Raw genomic sequence first — 25,158 nt, forward strand, 5'->3', positions numbered from 1 at the left:
GGTCCCAGCAGTCAAACCTTCACCTCCTGATGATAACATGTTTTTAAGTGCACTGCTTTAATTTCCTTATCTTCTTGTTTAGGATGAAAACCTAAAGTGGGTAGAAGAAAATATCCCATCTTCTTTCGCTGACGTGTAATTATCATTTTTTTTTCCGATTTCTGTGGGATTTAAATATTGTATTTGTTTTCTGATGTATCATACTATTAACATTTTCCTAAGGCTGATTTCACACACCTGACATTCATGGTTTGACGACTGGCCTCGAGTCTCCTGACATCGAGGATGGTACTCGGACCATGAGTGTTGAATGTGTAAAATCGACCTTAAAGTGAAGCTGACAACTGATACTCGCTGCTCAATCCCTGGGCCGTATGTATCCGGCACTGGCTGTACGATCTCAGCTTCGGCCTTTCAGAGAATAACATACCTACTTTTGATAAAACCCTGGGGACTGAGGCGCACGGGTGACTAGTCAGACAGGCGGGTCACTGGTGGCTTCCCCCTGCCTGCTGCCATGGATTGACAGGTCTCTGCCTACAATTTGAGAATACACATTTACACATTGGAATGTGTATTCTAGTTTCAGGGAAATTTAAAAATAATGATTGCCTAGTGAAGAAATCATGCCATTTTCCAGTGTACTTTCTCTATCAATTCCTTTTGTTTTTTTATGACCTGGGCTTTATTTAATTCAGTGAGCACATTAATTACTTTTGGTAGATAAAATCCTATGCTGGCCATGTGATGATCACAGAGGAACATGGCTTATTACAAGGCTGTGATAACTGTACAGTTATTGTATATTCACATCTCTGGATATGAACAAATCAGCTCCACACGCTGCTGAAATTGATCTCCTACATGAGGCCCATGCATTCTGGGAAACGTGAGGTTGTCGGCTCGTGGTACCCATAGGGGGATTCTGTCTGTATTTCCCTTACATAATGATCTGCTACATGAGGCCCATGCATTCTGGGAAACGTGAGGTTGTCGGCTCGTGGTACCCATAGGGGGATTCTGTCTGTATTTCCCTTACATAATGATCTGCTACATGAGGCCCATACATTCTGAGAAATGGTGTGAGATGTCGGCTCGTGGTACCCATAGGGGGATTCTGTCTGTATTTCCCTTACATAATGATCTGCTACATGAGGCCCATACATTCTGAGAAATGGTGTGAGATGTCAGCTTGTGGTACCCATAGGGGGATTCTGTCTGTATTTCCCTTACATAATGATCTGCTACATGAGGACCATACATTCTGAGAAATGGTGTGAGATGTCAGCTTGTGGTACCCATAGGGGGATTCTGTCTGTATTTCCCTTACATAATGATCTGCTACATGAGGCCCATACATTCTGAGAAATGGTGTGAGATGTCGGCTTGTGGTACCCATAGGGGGATTCTGTCTGTATTTCCCTTACATAATGATCTGCTACATGAGGCCCATACATTCTGAGAAATGGTGTGAGATGTCGGCTCGTGGTACCCATAGGGGGATTCTGTCTGTATTTCCCTTACATAATGATCTGCTACATGAGGCCCATACATTCTGAGAAATGGTGTGAGATGTCAGCTTGTGGTACCCATAGGGGGATTCTGTCTGTATTTCCCTTACATAATGATCTGCTACATGAGGACCATACATTCTGAGAAATGGTGTGAGATGTCAGCTTGTGGTACCCATAGGGGGATTCTGTCTGTATTTCCCTTACATAATGATCTGCTACATGAGGCCCATACATTCCGAGAAATGGTGTGAGATGTCGGCTTGTGGTACCCATAGGGGGATTCTGTCTGTATTTCCCTTACATAATGATCTGCTACATGAGGACCATACATTCTGAGAAATGGTGTGAGATGTCGGCTTGTGGTACCCATAGGGGGATTCTGTCTGTATTTCCCTTACATAATGATCTGCTACATGAGGACCATACATTCTGAGAAATGGTGTGAGATGTCGGCTCGTGGTACCCATAGGGGGATTCTGTCTGTATTTCCCTTACATAATGATCTGCTACATGAGGACCATACATTCTGAGAAATGGTGTGAGATGTCGGCTCGTGGTACCCATAGGGGGATTCTGTCTGTATTTCCCTTACATAATGATCTGCTACATGAGGACCATACATTCTGAGAAATGGTGTGAGATGTCGGCTTGTGGTACCCATAGGGGGATTCTGTCTGTATTTCCCTTACATAATGATCTGCTACATGAGGCCCATGCATTCTGAGAAATGGTGTGAGATGTCGTCTTGTGGTACCCATAGGGGGATTCTGTCTGTATTTCCCTTACATAATGATCTGCTACGTGAGGCCCATGCATTCTGAGAAATGGTGTGAGATGTCGGCTTGTGGTACCCATAGGGGGATTCTGTCTGTATTTCCCTTACATAATGATCTGCTACATGAGGACCATACATTCTGAGAAATGGTGTGAGATGTCGGTTCGTGGTACCCATAGGGGGATTCTGTCTGTATTTCCCTTACATAATGATCTGCTACATGAGGACCATACATTCTGAGAAATGGTGTGAGATGTCGGCTCGTGGTACCCATAGGGGGATTCTGTCTGTATTTCCCTTACATAATGATCTGCTACATGAGGCCCATACATTCTGAGAAATGGTGTGAGATGTCGGCTCGTGGTACCCATAGGGGGATTCTGTCTGTATTTCCCTTACATAATGATCTGCTACATGAGGCCCATACATTCTGAGAAATGGTGTGAGATGTCGGCTCGTGGTACCCATAGGGGGATTCTGTCTGTATTTCCCTTACATAATGATCTGCTACATGAGGCCCATACATTCTGAGAAATGGTGTGAGATGTCGGCTTGTGGTACCCATAGGGGGATTCTGTCTGTATTTCCCTTACATAATGATCTGCTACATGAGGACCATACATTCTGAGAAATGGTGTGAGATGTCGGCTTGTGGTACCCATAGGGGGATTCTGTCTGTATTTCCCTTACATAATGATCTGCTACATGAGGACCATACATTCTGAGAAATGGTGTGAGATGTCGGCTCGTGGTACCCATAGGGGGATTCTGTCTGTATTTCCCTTACATAATGATCTGCTACATGAGGACCATACATTCTGAGAAATGGTGTGAGATGTCGGCTTGTGGTACCCATAGGGGGATTCTGTCTGTATTTCCCTTACATAATGATCTGCTACATGAGGCCCATACATTCTGAGAAATGGTGTGAGATGTCGGCTTGTGGTACCCATAGGGGGATTCTGTCTGTATTTCCCTTACATAATGATCTGCTACATGAGGCCCATGCATTCTGAGAAATGGTGTGAGATGTCGGCTTGTGGTACCCATAGGGGGATTCTGTCTGTATTTCCCTTACATAATGATCTGCTACATGAGGACCATGCATTCTGAGAAATGGTGTGAGATGTCGGCTCGTGGTACCCATAGGGGGATTCTGTCTGTATTTCCCTTACATAATGATCTGCTACATGAGGACCATACATTCTGAGAAATGGTGTGAGATGTCGGCTTGTGGTACCCATAGGGGGATTCTGTCTGTATTTCCCTTACATAATGATCTGCTACATGAGGACCATACATTCTGAGAAATGGTGTGAGATGTCGGCTTGTGGTACCCATAGGGGGATTCTGTCTGTATTTCCCTTACATAATGATCTGCTACATGAGGACCATGCATTCTGAGAAATGGTGTGAGATGTCGGCTTGTGGTACCCATAGGGGGATTCTGTCTGTATTTCCCTTACATAATGATCTGCTACATGAGGCCCATACATTCTGAGAAATGGTGTGAGATGTCGGCTTGTGGTACCCATAGGGGGATTCTGTCTGTATTTCCCTTACATAATGATCTGCTACATGAGGACCATACATTCTGAGAAATGGTGTGAGATGTCGGCTCGTGGTACCCATAGGGGGATTCTGTCTGTATTTCCCTTACATAATGATCTGCTACATGAGGACCATACATTCTGAGAAATGGTGTGAGATGTCAGGTTGTGGTACCCATAGGGGGATTCTGTCTGTATTTCCCTTACATAATGATCTGCTACATGAGGACCATACATTCTGAGAAATGGTGTGAGATGTCGGCTCGTGGTACCCATAGGGGGATTCTGTCTGTATTTCCCTTACATAATGATCTGCTACATGAGGCCCATACATTCTGAGAAATGGTGTGAGATGTCGGCTTGTGGTACCCATAGGGGGATTCTGTCTGTATTTCCCTTACATAATGATCTGCTACATGAGGCCCATACATTCTGAGAAATGGTGTGAGATGTCAGGTTGTGGTACCCATAGGGGGATTCTGTCTGTATTTCCCTTACATAATGATCTGCTACATGAGGACCATACATTCTGAGAAATGGTGTGAGATATCAGGTTGTGGTACCCATAGGGGGATTCTGTCTGTATTTCCCTTACATAATGATCTGCTACATGAGGACCATACATTCTGAGAAATGGTGTGAGATGTCGGCTCGTGGTACCCATAGGGGGATTCTGTCTGTATTTCCCTTACATAATGATCTGCTACATGAGGACCATACATTCTGAGAAATGGTGTGAGATGTCGGCTTGTGGTACCCATAGGGGGATTCTGTCTGTATTTCCCTTACATAATGATCTGCTACATGAGGCCCATACATTCTGAGAAATGGTGTGAGATGTCGGCTTGTGGTACCCATAGGGGGATTCTGTCTGTATTTCCCTTACATAATGATCTGCTACATGAGGACCATACATTCTGAGAAATGGTGTGAGATGTCGGCTTGTGGTACCCATAGAAGAGCTGTGTCTGTACTTGCTTTACATAATGATCTCCTACATGAGGCCCATGCATTCTGGGAAACATGAGGTTGTCAGCTCATGGTACCCATAGGGGGGCTGTGTCTGTACTTCCTTTACATGGTGATCTCCTATGTGAGGCCCGTGAATTCTGAGAAATGGTGTGAGATATCGGCTTGTGGCACCCTTAGGGGGGCTGTGTCTGTACTTCCTTTACGTGGTGATCCTCTACATGAAGCCCATGCAATCTGAGAAACAACATGGGGTTACTGGCTTGTGGCACCCATAGGAGTGCTGTGTCTGTACTTCCCTTAAATAGTGATCTCCTAGATAATGCCCATGTCTGCCGGGAGCTGTCAGAACATGGCTCTGTGCTAAATTAAATGCCATCCACTTTATATTTTTTCTCTTTATTCTTCACATTGTTAATATTTTCATCCCAATATTAGCTCTGTTTAGTTTGAAATTCCCTTTGAATAATTACAGTTTATCCACTTTGTTTTGTTTCAGAGCACTTCCAATGTTGCTGGACTCTGACGAGGTAAGTCCTACCGATTTGATAGTAAAGTCTGTGTTTATCTCTTTCTCTAAGTTATTTTAACTTACTTTTTGTGTTCTTTTGGACATGCAGGAGATTATGATGACCAAATTTGAAATGTCTAAAACAGAGTGACGGGTTACTTCTCATCTGCGATCTGTGAACTACTCCACCCTGACGCCAGCATTGGTACAGACTTCTTCAGTCTTGAAGAGTTCGAAGTGTAAACTAGTGTTTGGTGTGTTATTACTATTCAGTTATTACAGACTTTTCTCGTTTTTACTGTTGACTAAAAAACTCTATTCTACGAGAGAATAATTTTACAGCAAAGCAAATGTGAAGAGCCTTTCTTACCAATTTTTTTTTCCATTCTTCATTTCCACAAAAATTGTGTTGTGTTTTTTTGGATTAATAGCAAATATGTGTGAACTATACGTATACATTATCATATGTTTAGGATGAGCCTTCAGATTGGTGAGCATTATGGAACACAAGATATTGTACAATTTTGCTCCTGTTGTCCAGCCAGACGGGATATGTACTGTATGTTCTATGCAGTTACTGCAGATGTTAGAGAACATGGTGTGAAGTCACCGATTCCCTTGATCAAGTTCTTTTATAATATTCTTCCATTCTGCAGTACCATAATGATAATGGACTTTTTCTTATTTATTTGATTGCTTACATCTTAATTTATGATTCAGTCATATTCTTTGCCTTAAACAGAGAAGCACATTTCGGGCATGTGGCAAAAGTATTGCAAACGAGGACTGAGGGAGGCGCCGTCTCTTCTAATATGCATACGTTTTTGTGATGCACATTGCAGAGGTTCATGTAAATATTTTGGAGGAACAGCTATGATCCCATGCAAATAAAGTTTTTCAGCTCCTTTCTAATCTTGGAAAATAAGTTTTGTGAATAGAATTTTGACGCATTTGTAACAGGTTTAGCAGATTGCAGCCTCCCCATACTTTACTTTGTAATGTTACCAGCTGCTTTCATTCTTACAAAAGCAATAAATACTTTTGGCTATTAATATTATTATTTTTTAAAGCAGATTTGTATGAATCTAAAAGAACATTATTTTATTTTGTAAACATACATATATTTGATCAAAGGAGGCTTTTTTTTTTTTCTCAGTTGAGATTTCTTATTGAATATTTTACATTTCCGACCCAAATAAGATATTATACATTGCATTACGGAGTTAAAGGGATCACGTCTGGTGATTTTTGCTGCCCAAATCTTGGGCAGAATGAATTGGGAACAGAATTTCCTTATTGTGGGTATGTTTGAAAGAATGTGTGAATGTAAAGAACAGTTATTTGGGCAGGTTTCCATCAACTTTTCTACGCCTAGCTATACTTGATTGACAGGTATCTATCTATACACAAATTAAGCCGAGACAGACCAGTAGCCGCCCACATGACTGCTTTCCCATTCTTTGCTCTTATTTAACCTCTCTTCTTTGAAAAGCTGTAGTAAAATATAGACGTCTGCAATTAGGGGGCCAGTCCCTTATTCATGCTGTCTGGACATAAATCACCTGAGAGGGTCTCTACATTTAAAGAGGTTGTCCACTACTTTTACATTGATGACCTATCTTTAGGATACGTCATCAATGTCTGATTTGGCCGGGGTCAGACACCGTTAACCCCCGCTGTTTATCTGTTATCAATGTAGGCGGCGACGACCATCGGCCGGAAATGCTCACTGGCAAGCATGGGTACTGCACATCCGCCTCCTATTGATTTGAATAGGGGGCGGATATGCAGTACCAAGCCTCATCCACTACCAGAAGACGGAGCAGCTCGGCAAGTGAGTACTTCCGGCCAGCCGCTGCCACCGCCAACACTGATAACAGCTGATCAGTGGGATTGGCCGGTGTCTGACATCTGGCAATCAGACATTGATGGCTTATCCTAGGGATAGGTCATCAATGTAAAAATAGCTGACAACCTCTTTAAATGGCTGTCAACCTTGCTGCTATTTTGGGGTTTATTATAGTAAGATGCCCAAATAAATTTCTGTTTTCAAAAACTAGTTTCTCTTAAATGATGGTGGAATCACAATGGCAATTCTGTTCACGGATGAGCTCTCATGTCCCTGGAGCTGGATGTGTTAGTACATTTCTTTTTTTTTACAGTAGTATTTGGTTGGGTAGGTGTATTTCTTCACGTGTGGATATTGAAGCAGTGCTTTAATGTTGCTGGATGCCAGATTAACTGCAAAGACCACCATGTAATCTCAAGCATCAGACTCTTAAAAGGAAGAACCTTCTAAACTAGATGTCTTTTTTTATCTCAAATATAATGCACCATATTCACTTGTGACCTGTATGGAAAATAAACGTGCAAACAAGTTGCCTATAGCAATAGTTTAGATCCCAAAGGCCGACCAATGATTCCTTTTTATTGAAGCCAATGTGCTATTTGCTACAACTCCTGTACAGGACCTATGTTCAGGTCCTATAGCTTGCTTTCAGTTGTTGTTAGTGTGAACACCCCACTGAGGTGGTAGTAGGGCACATGGATTCCCCCCGCTCTGCTATAATGGCATGTTATGTTTTTTTTATCTAATGAATGCAAAATCTCAAATAAAACAAAAAACTCTTTATGCCTCAGTAAAAAATAGAGGCATATGGAAATAAAGCCGGGACCCAAAGACTTTTTTATATTTTGGGCATATTACAGTTATAGGGACTTTTCCTAAAATTCACTCAATGTAAAACAGCATCACAGTAAATAATTGGTAAAAAAAACCCCTGCAGTGTGTGGATCATCTGTATAGTATGTCATGTAGTACAAAAAAATGATATATATTTTAAAGTAGCACAAATCCTCAATATAATAATAAATATAAAACCGGCAACAATATATTGCTGAAATGATTCTGTACATGCGTTTGTTGGTAACAATGCAACTACTTGGATTCATTCCTGAAGTTACTGTAGATGCCAACATTCTTTTGTTTTTTTTTACTCCAAGAACACTGCAAAATTGTTACGTTTGTTTGTTTAAAACCAGCTGAAAATCTTTTTAATACCGAAATATTTGTTTTTCATCTGAGCCTGAATGATGAGCATGTTGATTCTGAAGGAAATTCTTTACTTGAATCGGAAGTCTTTGTTATTGTGCCTTAAAACTTATTCTGATTCTGAATAAAACTGTGTTTCTAAGGGTTGTTGTTTTAAGTGTGAATTAATAGTCTGATCAGTTCTTTAACCGGTTCAGGACCGCCCATTGTACATAAACGTCGGCGCTGCCTGGGCTCTGTGCAGCGCCGACGTTTAAAAACGGTGGGTGGTCCTGCAAGCGCTGCGGCTCCGGTGCAGAGCGATAGCTCTGACAGGGGACATCATCGGGACATGATTGGATCAGGTCCCAATGATGTTAACCCTTTGCTATCTTCTATATGCCGCTATCTATAGTGATTGCGGCATATAGAAGATAGTGAGAGGAGAGGGGGTCGTCAACTTACCTCTCCGACGGCCCCCTGATATCTTCCAGGACGTGCCGTTGTTATGGCAGCTGGAGGTCACATGACCGCCTCCAGATCTGCCATATATGGTGTCCTGCTAGGCTCAGCCTGCAGCTGAAGCCTGGCAGGAGACACTGACTGTGAAACAGTCAGCTAAGATGTCATGCAATGTAATACATGTCTATTACATTGCATGACATCAGTGATTAGAAAAATAAAAATTAATGTCCCATACAGGGACTAAGTAAAAATGTCAAAAAAATGTTTTCAAACTGTTAAAAAAAAATAATCACAAAATAAATAAAATATTAAACCAATAAATCCGTATATTGATGCAAAAACAAAAAAAGTACACACATTTGGTATCGCCTCCTTCTGTGCACACCGTAATAAAAATAAATAAAAAACCGAGCAAAAAACTATGCTTTTTCATCATATCGCCAAACAAAAAGTGGAAAAAAATGCGATCAAAAAAGCAAAATGGAAATAAAAATGGTACCGCTGAAAACGTCATCTTGTTCCGCAAAAAAAAGCCGCCATACAGCTCCATCAGCCGAAAAATAAAAAAGTCATAGCGCTCAGAATAAAGCGATGCAAAAAAAATATTTTTTCTATAAAATTTTTATTGTGTAAAAGCGCCAAAACATAAAAAAATATACAGTAAGTGTAGTATCGCTGTAAACGTACTGACCCGAAGAATAATGCTGCCTTATCACTTTTACCACACGCAGAACGGCATAAAAATACCCCTCAAAAAACAATTCCTGAATTGTTGGTTTTTGTTAATTTTACCTCCCAAAAAACGGAATAGAAAGCGATCAAAAAATGTCACGTACCCAAAAATGGTACCAATAAAAATGTCAACTCGTCCCGCAAAAAACAAGCCGTCATATGACTCTGTCGGCCGAAATATGGAAAAATTATAGCTCTCAAAATATGGTGATGCAAAAACTAGATTTTGCAAAAAAAAGCGTCTTAGTGTGTGACAGCTGTCAGTCATAAAAACCCGATATAAATCTGGTATCTCTGTAATCGCACCGACCCGAAGAATAAAGTAATCTCATCACTTACACCGCACGAGGAACGGCGTAAAAAAAAAATAAAACCAATTCTTCACCTGCTACTGAATTGTTTATTATGTCTCCCAAAGATCGCAGTAAGGCTCTGCTCACATTTATCCTGGGCTCTGCGCTGAGCACTTACACCAGAGTTTCTGTGTAAATCTCTGAAATACGTGATTCAGACGGAACCCATGACGGAAGATTCCCTGTCATGAAGCAGATATAGGCCACTGTGGATGCCATCTGGCCTGTGATCCCACATTGTCAGTTTTTTTAGGCGTGTGTAAAAGTGCGGTTGGCCACAGTTTTGTGCACTTCTGAAAAAAAGGACACTGGTAAACAGAGGCCAGACGGAGTCCAGAGTAACTCTGCTGCCTCATTACAGTGAATGGATCCCACAGGGGTTTCATCTGAATTATATCACTTGGAAATTTAGATGGAAACCCCGGTGTAAGTGCTCAGCCTAGAGCGCCTCATAAATGTTACGTAAAATGTTCCCAATAAAAGCTTCAACTCAGTCCTCAAAAAAAGCTAGTCCCCACTCAGGTCCGTCATCTGTTAAAAATATAAGGGACTTCCAAGTTACTGGTAGCAGAAAGGCTCTGGAAAAGCAAAATGGCCCTTGCCAAATTCAGAAAATGTTGTGCTCCCAAATCCAAATGCCTATTCTACAATAATTTGTTCTCCAATTGTCAAATAGCGCTCCGTCCCTCCCAGATCTCGCCGTATGGCTAAGCGGTACGATACAGCCACATATGGGGTATTGCCACTTTTAGAAGAAATTGTGTGACACATTTCGGCACCATTTTTACCCATTGCCCTGTGTGAAAATGTAAAATCTGAGGGTAAAACATTTTTTTGTGCTAAAAATATAATTATGCTTTTTTCACTGCCCAATGGTATAAATTTAAAAATTAAAAAATACTCACTACTTCCCTAGATGAATTCCTTGAGAGGTGTAGTTTACAAAATGGGGTCACTTGTGGGGGTTTCTGCTGTTTCGGCATGTCAGCGACTCTTCAAATGTGACATGGTGTCTGCCACCTATCCCAGCCAACATAGCGCTCCTTTCTCTTCCGAACCCTGCCGTACACCAAAGCAGTGGTTTTCCCCCACATATGGGGTATCGACGTACTCAGGAGAAATTGCACAACAAATTTCATGGTGCAATTTCTCCTGTTATCCTTCTGATAATGCAAAATTAGGGAATGAAAAACATTTTTTGTGGCAAAAATGTGAAAATTTTATTTTTACGGCTCAATATTCTGAACTTCTTTTGAAGCCCCTTTGGGTGCAAGGTGCTCACCACACATCTAGATAAGTTCCCTAAGAGGTCTAATTTCCAAAATGGTGTCACTTGTGGGGGGTTTCCACTGTTTAGGCACATTAGGGGCTCTCCAAACGCAACATGGCGTCTGCTAATTATTCAAACAAATTTTACATTCAAAAAGTCTAATGGCGCTCCTTCCTTTCCGAACCCTGCAGTGCGCCCAAACAGTGGTTTTCCCTCACATATGGGGTATCAGCGCGCTCATGAGAAATTGCACTACAAATTGTGTATTCCATTTTTTCCTGTTACCCTTGTGAAAATAAAAAAATTGGGTCTAAAGTAACATTTTTGTGAAAAAAAAAGTTAAATGTTCATTGTTTTCTTCCACATTCCAAAAATTCCCATGAGACACCTGAAGGGTTAATAAGCTTCTTGAATGTGGTTTTGAGCACCTTGAGGGGTGCAGTTTTTAGAATGGTGTCACTTTTGAGTATTTTCTGTCATAAAGGCCCCTCAAAGTCACTTGAAATAAGATGTGGTCCCTAAAAAAAATGTTTTTGTAAATTTTGTTGCAAAAATGAGAAATCGCTGGTCAACTTTTAACCCTTATAGCTTCCTAACAAAAAAAAATTTTGGTTCCAAAATTGTGCTGATGTAAAGTAGACATGTGGGAAATGTTATTTATTAACTATTTTGTGTGACATATCTCTCTGATTTAAGGGCATGAAAATTCAAAGTTTGAAAATTTCAAAACTTTCGCCAAATTTCTGATTTTTTCACAAATAAACGCAAGTGATATCGAAGAAATTTTACCACAATCATGAAGTACAATATGTCCCGAAAAAACAGTCTCAGAATCAGGGGGATCCGTTGAAGCGTTCCAGAGTAATTACCTCATAAAGTGACAGTGGTCAGAATTGAAAAAATTGGCCCGGTCACGAAGGCAAAAACAGGCTCTGGCGCGAAGTGGTTAAAAGATCAATAAACCCAGATGATGTGGTAAGAAAATAAAAAATATATGCCAGCAATCCCCTCCTAAAATAAGATCAAAGAAAGAGGCCATTATATCTTGTATTACAGTTAAAAACTGTGTGTGTTTCTAAGGAACTACTTCCTACTGTCCTGTATCTGGCCCTAAGACAACTTGCTGTGGTAGATACCTCTTTGCTATGCTGTCTTCAGATGGCTTTCAGTGCAAGACAAAACAGATGTAATTGAATGAGGATTTGTAAAGTTAATTGAACACAATATTAGATGTAGAAATCCTTCTTCAGTTTGCTCTTTTGAATAGGTGGTGCAGTCATACCCTCCCGCCATACCTGACTTCAGGCACGGAGAAATGTTATGTGGCTGATTCATCAAAGTCCTCATGCCAGATTTAAAACACTTTGCTTTGTACAAAAATTGTGTAACTTTACAAAGTTGAGCAAAAATTTTAACTTTTGACATTTTCAAATCAGTCCCAGTCAGCTCAGCTCACTGGATGTGACAGAGTATGGGCGCCTCCTGAGTTAATTAAAAGTTATGCTATTATTATAGTGGCTTAGCTTAAGCCTAAGATATTACCCCACCTTTCTGGTGAGGCGGACATCAATGAGAAGATGCGCCGAATTCATTAAGTGGCATGCGCTTCTCAATGAATTTGGCGCATCTTACCACGCCATACCTGTTCATTAACACTGGTGTGTACAACGCCAATCTAAATCAATTGGCCTCTAAGTGTTTAGAGTTGTGAAAAAAACTGCTATGTCAATCAAGTGAAGGGCACAAGTAATATTAATTGCGACACTACAAGACAGGACATGTGAATGTTACTCACTTTGGATGGTTTCCGTAGCAACTGTAGCGCAGTAGTGTTTCGTTATACCCAAAACCAGGTCTTGAGAATAAGTCCCCCTTCACATGTCCGTTCCAGGTACGTATGGGGCTGCGCATATGTCTTTGTGTTCACACGGACGGTGTGACCCACACATAGACATATCAGTTTTTTCCCAGCAGCACAGATGTCAATATGGGACGCACACGTGCACACGGATGACATAGTGTGACATCACTCTGCCGGCTCTGTGACAAGAACCAGAATAGAATGCAGAATAGAAATGACAGATGTTTAGGTGTTAAAAATGTGCAAAGATAAAGTTATATAATTTGTGATTTGCGTGTGTAGCTTACTGTACTTGTATTAAGCTAATAAATGGAAAAAAACAATGTGGGATTCCCCCTATTTTTGATAACCAGCAAAGGTAAAGCAGAAAGCTGTGAGCTGATATCAGACTGGTCCCTGAATATTGGACCCTTCCCATCCTAAAAGTACCAGCCCACAATCGTCCCAGAATTGGCGCATCACATTATAGGCATCAATTCTAGTGCTTTGCCGGGCTTTTCCTGATTGCCCTCTTGCGGTGTCAATCGGGGTTATGGTATTTGGGGTTGATGTCAGCTGTGATTACTCAAAAATCACAGCTGACATCAAGCCCTGGGGTTAGAAATGGAAAGTTGCTTATCAGAGATCCCATTACTAACCCAGTAATCCAAAAAAAAACCCCCACACACACAAAAAAGTTAATTTGAATAAAAATTCCCTTACACTATCCCAGGTTCACCAATTTATTGAAAAAAAAAAAAAAATCCCATTCAGGTCTGCCTTAGCCCACCAAATCCAAAGTAGTCTAGAAATGGAAACCTGAAAAACATAAAAAAGGAGAGAAATAAAAACAATACTGTCCTTCGTTCACCAATTTATTAGCAAAAATGTTTCCACGCAGCAATGACTTAGTCCAGTGTTCCCCGAATCTGGCCCTGGCAACTGTGAATAACAGTAAAGTTACCGCTATTCACTGTCGCGGAGTACTAACTGAGTCGCCGGCTCTGCGTTCAGCCGGTGACTCTGATGAGTGTTGACGTTAGTGCCGTCATTTTACAATCTGTTAAAAATGGGATTTCAGACCAATCACCTCGATGGAACCATTAGCTATAATGAGGCAGATGGATTCACTTTAGACTTTTATCTGAACTCTCTCCTGGTGCCATATCTCTTTTAAGCATGCACAAAAGCGCAGTCAATAATGATTTTGTGTACCTCAAAAAAAGACGGGACACCTCCAGATCAGAGGCCATACAGAGTGCAGAGTGACTTTGTCTGCCTTGTTATAATGAATGGTTCTATTGGTTCAGTATGAATAATATATTTTGTAGCTTTAGACTGAAACCCTGATGTATGTGCTCAGCATAGTGAATGAAGATAAGTGTGAACCAAACCTTAACCCTTTCACCCCAAAGCCTGTTTTTACCTTCCTGACTAGGCCAATTTTTTTGATTCTGACCAGTGTCACTTTATGTGGAAATAACTCTGGAACGCTTCAACAGATCCCAGTGATTCTGAGTTTGTTTTTCTTGACATATTGTACTTTATGATAGTGGTAACATTTCTTTGATTTCACATGTTTATTTGTGAAAAAAATCGAAAATTTGGCAAAAATTTAGCAATTTTCAAACTTAACTTTTATGATTGTAAAATCAGAGAGAAATAGTTAATAAATAACACTTCCCACATGTCTACTTTACATCAGCGCAATTTTTGAAACATATTTTTTTTGTTAGGTTAAAAGTTGACCAGCAATTTCTCATTTTTCTAACACAATTTCCAAAACTATTTTTTTAGGGACCACATCACATTTAAAGTGACACTGAGGGGTCTATATGACAGAGAATAGCCAAAAGTGACATCATTCCAAAAACTGCACCCCTCAAGGTGCTCAAAACCACATTCAAGAAGTTTAAACCTTCAGGTGCTTCACAGGAATTAATAGAATGTGGAAGGGAAAAATAAACATAGCTTTTTTCTTCACACAAATTTTCCTTTTAGACCCAATTTTTTTTTTTTTACTTTCACAAGAGCAATAGGAAAACCCAAAATTTGTTGTGCAATTTCTCCTGAGTACACTGAAACCCCAAATGTGGGGGAAAACTACGGTTTGGCCACATGGCAGGGCTCGGAAGGGAAGGAGCGACATTTGACTTTTTGAATGTAAAAATTGCTGGAATAATTAGCGGACGCCATGTCGCGTTTGGAAAGCCCCTGATGTGCCTAAACAATGGAAACCCCCCCACAAGTGACAACATTTTGGAAACTAATTCCCAACCTTACTGTTCCAAGGTCAGTGTGGGGCAATTACTATAAACACTATTTGCCAAAGGCAGCAAAAAACGCAACCTAGAGACCCCAAAATATAACTTTTAATTTGACTAGTATAAAGGAATATAACTTTAAAAGTTTACAGAGGCCAGTATAACAACTAGCTTTTTATCGAGGATCCATTGATCTCTCATTTCATCTATCTGTATGACTACTATATATCCTAAGGTAAGCAAGGTGTGGCCGCTATCTATGCTCTCCTATGCTTATGTATGACTTTTGTATAGTGACGTATGCCATTAAAACAAAACACAGAGCCTCGCCAACATGTTTCACCAAAGATCTGGCGTCATCGGGGAATAGAGGCTAAATGAGCTGACACATGGGTTGCCAGCCTTCTTAAGCCCTTGCACATGACATCATCAAAAGGTCATCCAATCATATAGCACCGATCATCTACCACTAGCAATCATTACACATAGTCACTCAGCGCAGAGCGCAGGATAAATGTGGGCTGAGCCTTACTGCGATCTTTGGGAGGCAGAATGAACAAATCAACAGCAGCTGAAGAATTGGTTTTATTAATTTTTTACGCCATTCCCAGTGTGGTATAAGTGATTAAACGACTTTATTCTTCGGGTCGGTGCGATTACAGCGATACCAGATTTATATTGGGTTTTTGATTGTCTGCTGTCATATACTAAAAGACGCTTTTTATTGCAAAGACTAGTTTTTGCATCGCCATATTTTGGTAGCTATAGTTTTTCCACATTTTGGCCGACATAGTCATATGAGGGCTTGTTTTTTGCAGTAGATTTTTTTATTGGTACCATTTTCGGGCACATGACATTTTTCGATCGCTTTCTATTCCGATTTTTGGGAGGCAGAATGAACAAACACCAGCAATTCAGGAATAGTTTTTTCTGGTGTTTTTTTTTATGCCATTTCGTTTGTGGTAAAATTGATAAGGCCACTTTATTCTAAGGGTAAGTACAATTACAGCAATACAACATTTATATAGTTTTTGGGGCTTTTACACAATAACATTTTTTTTTATAGAAAAAAATAATTATTTTTGCATTGCTTTATTCTGAGTCAGCTCACCAGATCAACGTTGTAATGAAGTTGTCCAAGTCTTCGCACGAAGCAAGCCAGAACCAGGCGCAGTTAGCAGACAGTAGGAAAACAAAAGATCTCCAGCGAAGAATCAAATAAGTAAAGCTTCAGTATTTATTTGAACATAAAACAGTAGCGGTTCTTCCAGTGGTCTCCAACCAGTGCGTTTTGGATAAGCCTTACTCATGGTTGGAGACCACGGGAAGAACTGCTACTATTTTATGATGTTCACATAAATACTGAAGTTTTACTTCTTAGATAAATGAAAAAAATGCTGTTCTAAGATCCTAGCAAAAAAAAAAGAAAGACTTTTCAAAAACAAAGCTGACAATGTAGACATGTGATAAATGTTAGTCATGCACACAAAATAGTTCATAAATATATGTTTTAAAAGTATAAAATGTAAACATTTTCAAAATTTTGTGAAATTTCAGATATCTTCTTAAATGAAACGCAAATCATATTGGGCTAAATTTACCACTAACATAAAATAAAGTGTGTCATGAACATATGCATGGGAAGGATTTCTGCTACTAATTTTTTCTGCCATTAGTGAACATAGTTAGGTCCAAAAATATTTGAACAGTGACACAATTTTGACATTTTAGCTGTTTACCAAAGCATATTCAAGATAGTTATATAATCAATATGGGGTTAAAGTGCAGATTCTTAGCTTTAATATAAGTTAATTCACATCCTAATTGGAGTAAGGGTTTAGGAATTACCCTTTATCTCTCTAATATGTAGCTGCCTCTTTTTAAAGGGACCAAAAGTAATTGGACAGTTATCTTAAAAGCTCTTTTAATGACCTATTCCCTCGTAAATCCAGTATCAATTAAGCAGGTAAAAGGTCTGGAACCTATTCCAGGTGAGGCATTTGCATTTGGAAGTTGTTGCTGTGAACCCACAACATGCGGTCAAGGGAAATCTCAATGGAAGAGATGCTGACCATCATTACGCTGAAAAACTGAGATCCATCAGAGAGAGCAGAAATGTTAGGATTGGCAAAATCATCAGTTTGATATATTCTGCAAAAAAAAAGCGCACTGGTGAGCTTGGGAACTCAAAAAGACCTGTACATCCACGGAAGAAACCAGTGGTGGATGATCGCAGAATCCTTTCCATGGAGAAGGAAAACCCCTTTGTAACGGGTCTGGGAGGTGGAACCTCTGAGCAACTATACAAGGGGGCAGTCCTTGTAAGGAAGCGGGTGGCTCCCAGGGAAGGCGGGCAGGTAGTCACGGCTAGTGACGGGGACAGTCTCTGGGTAGAAGGGCAGGAGGTCACGGCAAGTGACGGGGACAGTCTCTAGACAGGCGGGTGGTCACGGCAAGTGACGGCAGAGCCTCCAGGTAGGCTAGCAGGCAGGTAGCAGGTGAGCGCTCCCAGGTGAGCGGGCAAGAGTCTCTGGACAGGCAGGTGGTCACAGCACGTGACGGCGGAGCCTCCAGGTAGGCTAGCAGGCAGGTAGCAGGTGAGCGCTCCCAGGTGAGCGGGCAAGAGTCTCTGGACAGGCAGGTGGTCACAGCACGTGACGGCGGAGCCTCCAGGTAGGCTAGCAGACAGGTAGTAGGTGAGCGCTCCCAGGTGAGCGGGCAGGCTGGTCCATAGACAGACTGACAGGTGTCGGAAGGCAGACCGTCGGACCGCAGGCTTGCAAGCAGGTAAGCGGATATAAGGCAGGTATCAAGCAGGAATCTGGCAGGTGACTGGCAGGTAACAAGCAGGAATCTGGCAGGTAACAAGCAGGAATCTGGCAGGTGACTGGCAGGTAACTGGTAACGGGACCTGAGGGCTGAATCAGAGTGAAGGCTTTGCAACAACATTGCTCGGGCACCTCCATTTTGGAGGAGGTGCCTTATATATGGGAGGTCCTCCGGCAATTGGCCGGGGACTCCTTAGGACGGCGCGCGCGGTCCCTTTAAGAGAGGGGGAGCGCGCGCACGCGCGCCCTAAGCACACTGCCGGGGAAGGAGCACGTGCCGGAAGCAGCGAGGAGAGAAGCGCTGGAGGACGCCGCGCCTGGAGCGGGGAGGTGAGAGGGATGGCGTCTCTACCTAGTACCCCCCCCCTTTTGGCCCCCTCTTTTTTTGGCCAGAAAGAAATTTTTCAAGGAGAAGCGGGGCGTTGATGTTCTCCCTGGGTTCCCAAGTTCTCTCCTCAGGACCAAACCCCTTCCAATCCACCAGAAAAAAGGTTTTTCCTCTTACCCTCTTGGAGGCCAGAATACTCTCTACCTCAAAGACGTCATCAGCGGAAACCGGAGCAGGAGGGGCACCTGGATTATTGGAAAAAGAGTTAAAGACAACGGGTTTGAGGAGAGATACGTGGAAGGAGTTGGGAATCCGTAGGGTGGCCGGGAGTTTTAATTTGTAGGCCACAGGGTTAATTTGCCTGAGGACTTCGAAGGGACCGATGAATCGAGGGCCCAACTTGAAGGAGGGTACTTTGAGCCGCACATGTTTGGACGAGAGCCAAACCTTGTCTCCCAGACGGAATTGAGGTGGATCCAGACCTCTCTTATCAGCATATCTCTTCATCCGCTCAGAGGACAGAAGCAGAGCGGACCTGGTACTCTCCCAGATAGTAGAAAATTCGCTGACAAGAGAATCCGCAGCAGGGTTGTCCACCGAAACGGAGACAGGAAGTGGAATCCGGGGATGTTGGCCACCGACTATAAAGAACGGGGATTTGGAAGAGGATTCGCTCTCATGGTTATTGTAAGAGAACTCGGCCCATGGTAGGAGATCCACCCAGTCCGAATGGTGTGCATTAACGAAGTGCCGGAAGTAACTGGTCAGGATCTGATTGATCCGCTCCACTTGACCATTGGACTGTGGGTGGTAAGCGGAGGAGAATTCCAGGGTGATGTCAAGCAGCTTACATGTGGCTCTCCAGAAGCGTGAGGTGAACTGAACCCCACGATCCGACACGATGTGGAGGGGCAGGCCATGGAGACGGAAGATCTGGCGGATAAAGTCTTTAGCCAGCTCGGGTGCAGATGGGAGACCAGGCAGGGGAATGAAGTGGGCCATCTTAGAAAAGCGGTCAGCGACAACCCAAATGACTGTACAACCGGCAGAAATAGGAAGATCGGTGATAAAGTCCATAGAAATGTGCTGCCAAGGAGCAGCAGGTATGGGAAGGGGCAGGAAGTGGCCGGCTGGAAGATGTCTGGGAACTTTGTTACGGGCACAGGATGAGCAGGCCGCGACGAAGTCTACCACGTCCTTACGCAGGGTAGGCCACCAGTAATGCCGGGTAATGAGTTGGAAGGTCTTCTTTTGGCCAGCATGACCAGCTAGTTTAGAAGAATGTCCCCAGCGAAGAACCCTCTCCCGATCTGGTACAGCTACAAACGTCTTATCGGGTGGGAGACGAGTCAGATCCAAGGGGGCCACATTCATCACCTTGGAGGAGTCGATGATGTGCGTAGGCTCCTCCTCTTGATTGGAGGACAGGAAGGACCGGGACAAGGCATCAGCTTTGACGTTCTTGTCCACCGGACGGAAATGAAGAATGAAGTCGAAGCGGGCAAAAAACAACGACCACCGGGCCTGGCGAGGATTGAGTCTCTGGGCATTTTGGAGATATGCCAGGTTTTTGTGATCCGTGTAGATAATTACCGGGTAGAGAGCCCCTTCAAGCAGATAGCGCCACTCCCCCAGTGCCAATTTGATGGCTAGCAATTCACGGTCTCCTATGGAGTAGTTGCGCTCAGACGAGGAGAAGATTTTGGAGAAGAAGCCGCAGGTTACCATTCTCCCGGTAGAAGATTTTTGGGTGAGTACCGCTCCGGCTCCGGAGGAGGAGGCATCAACCAACAGGTAGAATTGTTTATTACAGTCCGGACGGTGCAGGACGGGAGCAGAGGCGAAGGCTTTCTTTAAGGAAAGGAAGGCCTCCTCGGCTTCAGGCGACCATGTCCTGGGATTAGCCCCCTTACGGGTGAGTGCAGATATCGGAGCAGTCCGAGACGAGAAGTGTGGGATGAAAAGACGATAGTAATTAGCGAAGCCCAGGAATCGCTGTATCGCCTTCAAACCTTCAGGACGAGGCCATTTTAGAACGGAAGAGAGCTTCTCGGGATCCATTTGCAGACCTGTCTGGGAGATGACATAGCCCAAGAACGGTAGGGAGGTCTGGTCGAAGAGGCACTTCTCGTATTTGGCATAGAGGTGGTTCTGCCGAAGCCTAAGCAGGACCTGACGAACATCCCTTCGGTGTGTGGGGAGATCCGGAGAGAAGACCAAGATATTGTCCAGGTATACCACTACGCAGGAGTACAGGAGGTCACGGAAGATGTCGTTGACTAGTTCTTGAAAGACAGCGGGAGCATTACAGAGACCGAAGGGCATCACAAGGTACTCATAGTGACCGTCCCGGGTATTGAATGCCGTCTTCCACTAGTCTCCTTGACGGATACGGACCAGGTTATATGCTCCTCGTAGATCCAGCTTGGAGAAGATCCTGGCGCCCTTGAGACGGTCAAACAATTCAGAGATGAGCGGCAGGGGGTATTTGTTTTTTACTGTGATGAGATTGAGTCCTCTGTAGTCAATACAGGGACGTAGCAAGCCGTCTTTCTTTTTGACAAAGAAGAATCCGGCTCCAGCCGGGGAGGTAGATTTTCGGATAAATCCCCTAGCCAGATTCTCTTCAATGTACTCAGTCATGGACCGGGTCTCGGCTGCAGACAACGGGTAGATACGCCCACGGGGAGGAGTGGTGCCAGGTACCAGGTCGATTGGGCAGTCATATGGCCTATGGGGTGGCAACGTCTCTGCTTCCTTCTTACCGAAGACGTCCGCATAGGGCCAGTAAGGAGCCGGAAGACCTGGTAAATTAGCTGGAGTAGGCGGAGGGCGAGCTGGGCGGACCGGAACCAGGCAGGTCCTATGGCAGTCTGGACCCCATCGGAGTACTTCACCGGATCGCCAGTGCAATACGGGTTCGTGTGTCTGGAGCCAAGGTAGACCTAGCAACAGGGAGTGAGAAAGTCCGGACAGCACATGGAATGAGATTTCCTCAGAGTGCAGCATACCCACCTGCAGGGTTATGGGTTCAGTGACGAGCAGGATGGTCTCCGAGAGAAGTCTTCCATCCACGGAGGCGACTGACAATGGTTCAGCCAGTGGGAATACGGTATCTCTCTACCAGAGACTGGGAGATGAGGTTTCCAGCAGCTCCAGAATCCAGGTGGGCGAGTTCAAAGTGACGGTTTTCTCCCCAAGCAATAGAGACCGGTAAAGTCAGAGACGGAGAGGGCTTACTTTTGTCTAGGAGGACCTCTCCGAACGGTCCTAGACACTGGCATTTCCCGGCTTTTCCGGGCAGGAACGGATGAAGTGCTCTATACTGCCACAATAGAAACAGCTTCCCTCGGCTCGGCGAGATTCTTGGCGAGATCTGACCATCTTGGTCTGGTCGATCTGCATAGGTTCAGGCGAGGGCGCCCGCGGAGTGACTGGTTGAGAGGCAGGTCTCAGGGAAGTAGGAGCAGAGCAAGAAAAGTCTTTCTCCCAGGCAGTCTCTTTGGCACGTTCTTGGAACCGGATGCCAATCCGGGTAGCTAGTGACACCAGGTCATCCAGAGTGGTAGGAATGTCCCGACCAGCTAACTCGTCCTTAATCCGACCGGAAAGACCCTCCCAGAAGACGGACACCAGAGCCTCATTTTCCCAGGCAAGCTCAGAAGCGAGGGTGCGGAACCGTATGGCATATTGGCCCACGGTGAGACTCCCTTGGCGGAGACGTAGCAGAGAGGAGGCAGAAGAGGTTTTCGGTCCAGGTTCATCGAAGACTTTCCGGAAAGCAGCGAAGAAAGACGGCAGGTCGGACACCAGGGGATCCCCTCTCTCCCACAGGGGATTTAGCCATGCCAGTGCCTCCCCAGTGAGATGGGACATGATGAAGGCCACCTTGGCCCGGTGGGAGATGAACTGGTATGCCAATAGCTCAAAGTGCAGGGTGCACTGGTTTATGAAACCCCGAGCTAAAGTAGGTTCGCCGGCAAAGCGTGGAGGTGCCAGACTCCGAGGTCCATAGTCGGGTATCATGAAGGGACTGGATTGCGGTACCGCAGGAATGGGCACGGCTGGACCAGAGGTAGACAAAGACGAGTCACACAATGCGCCTAGACGAGAGTTAACGGACCGAAGATAGGACAGTACCACCTCCTGCTGAGTTTTCTGACGTAAGACTTCCTGGTGCAGATCGGAGATCTGGGGACCACCGGGTTCCATGGCCCGAGCAAATTGTAACGGGTCTGGGAGGTGGAACCTCTGAGCAACTATACAAGGGGGCAGTCCTTGTAAGGAAGCGGGTGGCTCCCAGGGAAGGCGGGCAGGTAGTCACGGCTAGTGACGGGGACAGTCTCTGGGTAGAAGGGCAGGAGGTCACGGCAAGTGACGGGGACAGTCTCTAGACAGGTGGGTGGTCACGGCAAGTGACGGCAGAGCCTCCAGGTAGGCTAGCAGGCAGGTAGCAGGTGGACGCTCCCAGGTGAGCGGGCAAGAGTCTCTGGACAGGCAGGTGGTCACAGCACGTGACGGCGGAGCCTCCAGGTAGGCTAGCAGGCAGGTAGCAGGTGAGCGCTCCCAGGTGAGCGGGCAAGAGTCTCTGGACAGGCAGGTGGTCACAGCACGTGACGGCGGAGCCTCCAGGTAGGCTAGCAGACAGGTAGTAGGTGAGCGCTCCCAGGTGAGCGGGCAGGCTGGTCCATAGACAGACTGACAGGTGTCGGAAGGCAGACCGTCGGACCGCAGGCTTGCAAGCAGGTAAGCGGATATCAGGCAGGTATCAAGCAGGAATCTGGAAGGTGACTGGCAGGTAACAAGCAGGAATCTGGCAGGTGACTGGCAGGTAACAAGCAGGAATCTGGCAGGTGACTGGCAGGTAACTGGTAACGGGACCTGAGGGCTGAAGCAGAGTGAAGGCTTTGCAACAACATTGCTCGGGCACCTCCATTTTGGAGGAGGTGCCTAATATATGGGAGGTCCTCCGGCAATTGGCCGGGGACTCCTTAGGACGGCGCGCGCGGTCCCTTTAAGAGAGGGGGCGCGCGCGCGCCCTAAGCACACTGCCGGGGAAGGAGCGCGTGCCGGAAGCAGCGAGGAGAGAAGCGCTGGAGGATGCCGCGCCTGGAGCGGGGAGGTGAGAGGGACGGCGTCTCTGCCTAGTACGGGGCAGAGACGCCGATGCTACACCCTTCACAACATCCGAGGTGAAGAACACTCTCCAAGAAGTAGGTGTGTCAGTATCTACACTTCAATTGCATCTCAGTTGTTTCATTTTAAATAAAAAATAGTGGCATGCAAAGCCCAAATCACGAAGACTTTGTCACTGTCCAAATATTTCTGGACCTTAATGTACAGCTGTATATACAGGTTACCGTTATGGACAGTTTAGTACCCAAGTAAAGTCCTCTGTGCTTTAGAACTCTCAAATACTTTCTGGATGGTTGGCAACACAACCCTGGCACAGAACATGGGCTTCTGCGGAGGATCGCTTTCAAGTCAAATTTCCTGAAATTCACGGTTTTATGTTAATCCGATTATTTTGAGATTCGATTTGTGGTTCAACATTTCCCACACTGATGAAGTGTCAGATAGAAGGCAAATGTCATCAGAGGTCAGCGGTTCCCAGCATGGCACAGTTTGTATGGCAGAGTCATTTTCCATCTCCAGAATTACTGAGTAAATCTCTCTTCTGTAGAATGTAAGCTCTTATGGTCAGCAGGGTCTTATTCCTCTTGTGTTGACTGTAAACTCTTAATAGTCAGCGGGGTCCTCTCTTTCTCACCTATGTAGTGTAAGCAAGGTTCTCTCTCTCTCCCTCTCTCTTTCACCCACGTATGTTTTACGAGCCATTACAAGCTTTCCAGTATTGAAATTAGCGTGAATTTATTCTCTGCAAATCAAATTTTTTGGGAGAATTCTCTGCAAAGTTGGAAATTCGAATTTAGACAAAATAACTAAAGATTTTTTTATTTTATTTAAAAATATAGTATGATCCTGAACAGTTCTCCGGGGCCCATTTGAAGATGCACTATATTGCTGTTCGCTGCAGTGACATTTTATTCATAGACTTGTTGCATGGTATGAAATAGAAACCACATTTATAAGAAATTTATGAGACATATTTTCAGTTGTTTCACACTTTTTTGTTAAGTATATAATTTCACATGTGTTAATTCATAGTTTTGATGCCTTCAGTGTGAATGTACAATTTTCATAGTCATGAAAATACAGAAAATCTTTAAATGAGAAGGTGTGTCCAAACTTTTGGTCTGTACTGTATGTTAACCACAAACAAAAGGGGTCTGATCATTGGTACTTTTTCCCCATCTTTTTCTTATTAATAAAACTTAATTCACAGGGAACTTATTTCACAGAAATGAGAAGGGTAAAGGGATTCTGGTTTGGGTAGAGTCGAGTGAAATCCAGAGATTAACTGAGAATAACTGTCTTGAATAAAAATGAAAACATATTTGTAAACAGGAATATAAAGTATATATTGTTTGGGAATTGCTGTCTTAAATGTATGTATTTACCATTTCTGCCAGCAGGGGGTGCCACAATACTGAGTTACTGTGAATGCAGTTCTCCAGTCAGACTATGAGAACAGCTAAGCAATTATTTTCTCTGTTGTGTGTTTTCTCTTAATTTCATCATGCTTCTAGCTATGGTAGAATATATGCACAATATAGCGCAGTTTTTTGGTACTTCTTACATGTTCACTGTGGAGACACGGTATTGCA

At 43.9% G+C, this 25,158-nt stretch overlaps 1 protein-coding gene across 2 annotated transcripts in view; it reads left to right on the forward strand.

Moving 5' to 3' along the window:
• The window catches only part of TMEM87B (transmembrane protein 87B), a 48,273-nt gene extending 40,222 nt beyond the window's left edge, over window positions 1–8,051 (forward strand). For both annotated transcript variants that reach the window (XM_073672783.1, XM_073672784.1), the window contains exons 18-20: window positions 83–135; window positions 5,308–5,338; window positions 5,429–8,051. In XM_073672783.1, coding sequence (XP_073528884.1) covers window positions 83–135; window positions 5,308–5,338; window positions 5,429–5,470 — 126 coding nt within the window. In that variant the 3' untranslated portion in view covers window positions 5,471–8,051. The remainder of the gene's footprint in view (window positions 1–82; window positions 136–5,307; window positions 5,339–5,428) is intronic.
• Window positions 8,052–25,158: the final 17,107 nt, after the last annotated feature.

Source organism: Phyllobates terribilis, unplaced genomic scaffold (genome assembly GCF_046119375.1).
Source record: "Phyllobates terribilis strain yellow unplaced genomic scaffold, ASM4611937v1 Scaffold_3__8_contigs__length_932513732, whole genome shotgun sequence".
NCBI lineage: Eukaryota > Metazoa > Chordata > Amphibia > Anura > Dendrobatidae > Phyllobates > Phyllobates terribilis.